The sequence below is a fragment of the Lepidothrix coronata genome, unplaced genomic scaffold, assembly GCF_001604755.1.
Source record: "Lepidothrix coronata isolate B3197 unplaced genomic scaffold, Lepidothrix_coronata-1.0 Scaffold216, whole genome shotgun sequence".
In the NCBI taxonomy this organism is placed as follows: Eukaryota; Metazoa; Chordata; class Aves; order Passeriformes; family Pipridae; genus Lepidothrix; species Lepidothrix coronata.
In genome coordinates, this window is record NW_016690396.1 from 429,234 (window position 1) to 436,919 (window position 7,686).

A 7,686-nucleotide genomic window follows, 5' to 3' on the forward strand; every position below is an offset into this window, starting at 1 on the left:
TTTTAAAAATTACATTTAAAAAAGGCTAAATTGTCTTATACTCAAGTTTTCAGTGTTACTTCACCACATCCAGACACACTCTGAAACACAGAACAAGAGAACAAGCAAAACATGCATTAAGAAATTTGTTATGTAGAGTTTCTAATATTTATCCCAGTTTGAGTGATTTCTCTCACCATATTCATTGTTATGTTGAGGACACATCTGCTTTCAGAGTCTGTAGCCAATAGTACAGTTATCACTGTAATATGCAGCAAACAGAGAAAATGAGAAATCAGTAGGTTAGTCTAAAAAAAAAGTTTTAAAAAAAAGTAGGTAACATGCATGTTTTAAAAATCATTTTAAATCTGACAAAAAAGCAATCAAGACTGTTAGGATGTTGATATAGTTCAATTCCACTGAGAATCTGAGTTGTTGTAATCTGTGCATGCTGAAGCTTGTGAACGGCAAACCACTGTATCAAAGAGGCATATGAAGAGGGTATTACAATAATCCAGACTGGATGTTATAAAAAACAGGAATCAAGAGCTCAGCACCCTGTGGAGACAGTAAGCTTTAATCTTTACTCACTACTAAATTCGTGAGATGGAATTAGGTACTTATGACTCTCAAAGTCTTATCATGTGTACTGAGCTGAAAACAGTAACTTTTCTGTTGACATTATTTAAACCATGTAAGTTTCTACTTTGCTTCAGTTAAATTATCTTTAAGCTCTCTTTTTATATTGATTGGGATTTCTCAGGCTATCATTCATAACTCACTCAAATTTCCAGCACTCAGGTCAATGCAATTACTTTTTTTCATAACTTTCTATCAGTAAGACACTTTTAAATAGAACTGACAATAGTGCTCCTAGAATTATTTGGTCAAAACAGGGTAAAAGACCTTTAAAGGAATATTAACACTCCTTTTTGTATTAAGATTATAGCAAAAAAACAGGTCTTCTCTTTTTTTTAACTCTTTCCATGATGCCACCTGGAGATCACAGACCCAGCGTGGTAAGTAGAACTTAACATAGTTAGGTCAATATGTAAGGAGGAAATAGTTATAGACTTTAATAGCATTTGTATTTTTCCCTGAAATTGTATCACCTGGTTCTTTGAAAATCTTAAGTGGCAATATTTTTCATGTTGGATTACCAATATTGTTCAACAGAAAGAAAAAAAAAATCTTCTATTCTCTTAGACATGCCATATCTTAAGAACGATGCACAGGTTTGTATTGCCTAGTTCCAGACATGAAAATGTATGATTCCCTGAGTGTGAGTTAAAACTTAATTTCTATTTTATTTAAAGGGACAATTTAACAAAAATATAGCATAGTAAAGCTGGAACAAAACTTGAAAAAATTCAAGTTAATAGATGACAGAGAAAAACAATCACAGACAAACAAAAAAGTGAAAAAGAGATAGAAATAACAAGGAAAAACTAATGAAAATTCTGATATTCCTAGCATCCATTTTTGCAGAAGCGTCACTCACATGTTCTGCCCTAGAATTAAGGAGTTCTCTATATTTCTGAATATTGTAGACATAGTTTCAGCAAGGTTAAACTTAAATTTCCCATGATAAACAATACATTTATAAGATAGACAGAAAAAGCAACACATATTGTTTTTATGCTGTCTTATAATTGTCATAGGTTTACTTATTCTAAAAAACCAAGCAGGGAATTTTTCTTTCCCCTGCATCACTGTAAAAGAAAGATGTTGAACAAGGCAGGTGGAAGGGGTTTGCCTATGGTAATTGACACACACAGAAGAACTAACTAGCAGGCCTGCATTCTAGACTGTCAGAAGACTGGGGGGGTGGGGTGGTGAGTTGTTCTTTCCCTCTCCTTGGGAAATGACAATCACTTCTCTTCTGCCCTGACACAGGGAGCGGTGTGAGTGGAAAGACTCCGAGGTAGCCTTGTTTTTGGCCTGGTCATCTGGCTGCTTTCCGGCTCCAGTTTGCCTTCGTTTTCCTGCACCCTCTTCTGCCCCCAGTCCAGACCTGCTCGGACTTCATTGGAGAGGTTTGACCCACCTGCAGAAGAACCTTTCGGGGAGGAGGTAGCCCTTTCTTTCCTCCCCTCCTGTGTTAGCAGTGGCATGTGTCTGTTGACAAAAGAGGGGAAATCCTGGCCACAGCCAGCTGCAGACAGCGTGAATTTAGTGGGAAAGAGCCCCCTTTTTTCCCCCCTTTCCACCTTCCCCTTCTTGGTGGGGGGGAAGATCTCCATTTTTGGCTTCTACCATGTGCCGGGGCCCCCATGTGGCGACCGCCAGGGCCCAACAGCGCCCCCTACTGGCCAACACAGAGCAACTGCAGGCTCTACTCCTCCAGTGATCCAACGGCGCTCCCTGCTGACCATGGTTAGAATTGCTCCAAAAAGGAGAACGTTCTGAACTGTTTCCTTTTTGAAGGGGATTATTTGGTACAGGATTATTGTTTAGTTGTTTTTGTGTTCTTTTGTTGTTCTGCCAATACACATATATCCTCTAATAAAGGGCTGTTATTTTTTTCTTTTTTCATACTTCCTGAATTGGAACCTCTTAATTCTGGATTTACAGTTGCTTAGAGGGAGGAGTTTGGTCTTCCTCATAACTCATCCTCCTTAGCAAAACACTTTAGTCTCATTAAACTGAGACAATTATGTAAACCCTTTTCAAGTGGAAAAAGAGTGGGAGGTTTAGGTTGGTTGGTTGGTTTTTTTAATCTTAGGAGCCATTTCTACAATATTTCAGGATATTTTTTCAGTTTCAGTTTTGTTTTAAATACTAGAATAAATTGAGAAGTCTCCACAATGTTTATTTTGCAATTATTTTAAAAATGAAATGCATTGATCAGCATGAAAAGTTGTAATCTTTTTACTGAAATATTACACTGTCTTCCAAAAATATTGAAAACTCTTTTCATCAGCTCTAAAGTTAACTGTAAGGAATACATTTTCTAACTTTTTGCGATGCACCCCAAACTTTGGAAACATTTTACATGCTGACCAGACAACAGAAAGATACAAGGCAATCAGATCACTCAGAAGCTGAGCTAAATGGTATTTTCCTTTTACATCACTTGTTCCTCAAAAATGCACTTTCAGAAGTGATGAAATGAGACTGCACTACTGAAACACTATTTTGAAAAACAGAAATGATTCAACAATTGCAATAAAAGCCAAAGAAATTAAGCACTACATTCAAAAAACTGCTATAGAATAAATATGGTATTTTTCCTCATTTTCCTCAATATCCCATTGGTTAGGGTATTGTCCTATGAAATAGAGGATTGTGTTTCAGATCTTTTTTTCAGGAGCTTTTACTCATCATATTCCACTTACCAGACAAATGTCCTAGCCTCCACATTGTAGTTATTTTTAGTTTTGGTATCTGACACAATTATTATTTAATTAGTTCATACAAAGTTCCATCAGTGCATTTGTGATCTAATGTAAAGAATTATGGGGGATCACCTCACAAAGAGGAAAGATATGAATTCAAGTGGAGTTTATTTTTAAAGTTTGTGTTAAAAAGAGTGAAAACAAAGTTCCTTATTTTTCTTCCTTCTGGAAACTTCATTTTAAAGATATTTTTCTTGATTTTTCTGTGCTTTTTAATTTTTAGCATGTTTCAAGATTAAATATCCCATTTTGGGACACATGAAATTAGACTCACAAATACTCATGGTAGCTTTCATTAAATTGCAGAAGCTGCTGGTAGAGAAAAGGACTTTCAGTGCTTTCAGTAGCTCTTCTGTTATTTCACAATGACTTGAAAACCAAGCTTACTGCTCTTTAAAGCACTTTTACACCACATGTAAAAGTATTATGAGCAAAGGAACACTGCAAATGTTCCCATATCATGTAGAGGGAAATATCAGCTCTGTTCTTCCTTTATATAGTGAAGGAAGGTACAGATTCCAATCATCAATGGCTAAAAAAGATATTACCGTCCTTTATTTGTTCATATTACAGTTCAAAATTCAGCTTAAGTTCTGGAAGTGAAAAGAAACCTCCATACAGTTGCAGCTGTTACTTTGTTCAAAGGTAAAATAAATTCAGCTAAAACAAATGACTGCTGTTGGCAAAACAGCAGCAAACACTGTTTTGTGACTTCTCCAACCCCAAGGATGAGGGCAAAGTTTTCTGATGCTGGTCCCTGTTTACCAGGCTGTAAATTATGTTTTGTGCAATGCCTGAACCAATAATCAAAAAAAATATCCAAAAACCACCAGAAACAATAACTTTGAAAACATCTTGTACTTTGTTTTTCTACTTAACATAGCATTATGCAGTACAGATGTGTTACATAACAATAATGGAAATAAAAATGGGAATGAAACCAACCACATGTTTCAGGAGTACTTTTGTGCAAAAGTAAAGACCATATTGGCTTAGGGCATTTGACATTAAGCCAAGTATGAACTGGAAGAACAGCCTTCTTAGATTTAAAAAAGGTAACACACATCTGTTTTCTAAGCCCTGATATTTTCAAACATAAAGAACTGCTTAAAAAACCTGCCATTCTTATAGTATCAGGGAAGAAAGCACTATGATATACACAAAACAATATAAAAAATGACAATTTTTGACAAGACTCACTATATTTCTTGGCTGATTTCAGAAAGTTTATTTAAATTAAAACAATTTTTTTAAGGTACTTATCTCTTAATAGCAGAGTCTACAGGAATCCCTGGTTGTAATATTAGAAAGTAATAATCGTATTCATCCCTTATTTTGAATATTGCTGTACATAATGGGAGCCCAGGTCTAAGAACCCTCTTTCTTAGAGTTCTTCTATCTGGTGAAGCTCTAAGGATGAAGGCCTCTAAGGTTTTTCTACAGTTTCTTGTCTGTGCTGTGGAATGCCTGCACCGGCAGCAGGGTGTGGGGTGAGCTGTTGGGGCTTTGTGACGCAGGGCTGCCTTGTGCCCAGAGACCACTGTGACACGGCGGCCAGCCCCCCTCGCCGTGGGGGGATTGGAGGAGCCTTGGGGTGCCCAGTGCCAGGAAAGCAGCTCCCGCAGGAGGCAGCATCTCCCCTGGGTGATTTGGCACGTCTCTGCCAGAGAATGCCAAAGAGAGAGATGGAGAATCTTTCGGACAATGCAAGTTCCCAGCTGCGCGAGGAGAGCCTGGAGACAGAGCGCTGAGTGAGGGATGGGGCAGGAGGGAGAGGCTGCCGGTGGGACAGGGCTGGCACAGGGTTTGCTGGCATTGGAGGATGCTGTGCCAAGGCAGCTGCCTCCATGCCATACCACCTCCTCCCTTTCCTTCCCGCAGGCGGGCAACACCCAGTCCCATGTGGCGACTGGAGAGCCTGGGCAGGGCCTCATCCCTCCATGGCGACGGCCTGCCAGCGCTCCCTGGCCAACAGAGCTTGCAGGGCACCGGCAGCCACCCAACCATCGTGCCAAGCAAGACGAAGCCTGCACAGGGGCTGGAGATCAGCCACCAGGCCCGCCCCAAGCTCAGGGTTTCCTGGAGCAAAACCACCCTGCCATGGCAGCAGCACTGCCTGGAGGAGGAGGAGCTCCCAGAGCAGACGGGCCACGACCATCTGGCCTGCCTGCCATGGTTTGATGGCAGAGCCGGGCAGGTAAATACCAAGGACGGGAGGGAATGGCATCAGAGGGGACAGGGGGATGAGCCTCCCTCTCCTGGGGCCAGCCGCTGCACTGCACTACTACAGCCCCATCACCTCCCACAACCCTGTCCCAGCGGCTCCTGCCGCCAGCTGCCCGGCACGCATTTGCCGGAGGAAAGCGGGAGACCTTGACAAAGCACCCAATCCCAGAATCCTTAGGCTTGCAAGGGCCCTCTGGAGATCATCCACTACAACATCCCTGCCAAGCCAGCCTCACCTGAGGCAGCTCACATGGCAATGTGTCCTGGGAGCTTTGCAATGCCTCCGCAGACAGAGATTGCAGCACCTTCCTGGGAAGCCTGTGCCAGTGCTCTGCCACCCTCAGCGTCAAGAAGTTCTTCCTCCTCACCTTGAGGGAGATCTCCTCAAAAATGTCCCTCTCTCCTTTCTCATCTGCCAGGCAAACCCCAAGCTAGACATTGGGAAGTCAGAGTTGACAGGTCTGGAGGGACTGGAGGCCCTCTCAAGCCAGCAGAAGGTGCTGGAATGGCTCGAGACCTATTTTGACACCAGCACTACCTATGCACTGCCCGCTTTGCCCTGGCAAGAGCCCTGGGCGCCGGCGCTGCAGGCAGGAGCTTGCCTCTTGCCCGCACAGCCCCTTGGCCACAGATCTTCTGCCACGGTTGCTCACGGCCTGGCACGATGGCAGCCTGTTGGGCAGGGTGCTCAGGGCTGTGCGCAGGCTGTTCCTTGGCAACCGTGTCCCACCAGAGCGGGAGCAGCAGCACCGGGCTCACAGCGCCAGGCAGGTGCCTGGAGGTGACCGTGCTGAGCCTCAGCTGCGTCTGGCTGAGAGTGCAACACAGGGAGGCACCCCGGCCGTGGCTGCAGGGACAGCGCCTCAGCCATTCGCCTGCCCCAGGCGCACCCTGGCTGTGGGGGGATTGGAGGAGCCCTTGGGTGCCCAGTGTCAGGAGGGCAGCTCCCGCAGGAGGCAGCAACCGGAAAGTTTGTTTCTGTAGACAGTACTGGAAGGATTCTAGGGCCTATGAGTGGTGGTGCAGCCTCACAGTCTTGGTGCTCAGAATATCTGTCTTTCATTCACTCCAGTAAAAGCAGTTGGACTGGAAGGCTGTCTCTTGCTCTGAAAATTTCTGCCTGCACTTCTCATGTTACGCACTAGCAGAACTTATTTTCAACTAAACACATAACTTTGCTAAATTAAATATTGGGTTCCTATGGTTTAATTGTGTTGTGGGAATTAGGCTGTACAAAGGTGGTTTCTTAGTTTGCAGCAGAGATGAAGGTCATTATTATTTGTTGTGAATGATGTGAGTTACTCATAGTCTGTGGTGAAAAACTGGAATAAGTAATATCTCTGTACAGCAAGAAACTTAGATTAATGCTGCAACAGTTTTCATTTGTTTTACTTTGTTCCAAGTATATACTGAATAAGCAAGCCTAGAAGCCTCTTGAATGTTAAATGCTGGATATTTAAAATTATTACTGCCACACTGAAGCAATCAATTAGATCTGCTGATGCTGCTCCCAAATTCTCTTTCACCCAGTGCCATCCCTCTGGAGTGCACAGGTCCTCTGAAACCTACCTCCCAGCTCTTGCACTGTCTGTGTCAGCCTGGGTGCTGGGTGCAGCAGAAACCCTTGAGCATATAGAGGAGCTGAGGCTTCGAGACCCACTGGAAGGTTTATTGAGTGCTGAACACATCTGAAGAAATAGACGCAAATTTTCCTTTCTGGAAGAGAAGGAATTTATGTTCATTTATTTCCCTTGACTCAGACAGTGGAGGAGAAATTAATTTCTGATGGAGATCTTTATAATGAAAATCAATATTTTTGGTGTGTCCAGAGTATATCCAAACAGTAGATTTAATCCTCAGAAATTATATACTTTTATTTTTTGTCATCTTTCCATTGGGAGTACTGAGGTCAGAATTAAAACTATATATTTAAGTGCCGTTTAAGTGAGAGGTACTATTGCTGTAATACTTGAGTTGCATGGATTTAGTTATTCTCCTAGAATCTATCTTTAAAATTAAATACTTCCATAACTTGCAAAAAAACCCCAAAACTAAAAAGTACACATTTATTCCACATGGTTAC

At 42.3% G+C, this 7,686-nt stretch overlaps 1 protein-coding gene across 2 annotated transcripts in view; it reads left to right on the forward strand.

Annotated features, from left to right (window-relative positions):
- Positions 1-4,779: 4,779 nt before the first annotated feature.
- Positions 4,780-7,686, forward strand: part of LOC108506486 — a 5,027-nt gene continuing 2,120 nt past the window's right edge. The window contains exons 1-3 of one of the 2 annotated variants that reach the window (XM_017833559.1): positions 4,780-5,128; positions 5,259-5,574; positions 6,023-7,680. In XM_017833559.1, the coding sequence (XP_017689048.1) occupies positions 5,082-5,128; positions 5,259-5,574; positions 6,023-6,388 (729 nt within the window). In that variant the 5' untranslated portion in view covers positions 4,780-5,081 and the 3' untranslated portion in view covers positions 6,389-7,680. Of the gene's footprint in view, positions 5,129-5,258; positions 5,575-6,022; positions 7,681-7,686 lie in introns of those variants that run through there. The other variant, XM_017833560.1, reaches the window with a different exon arrangement.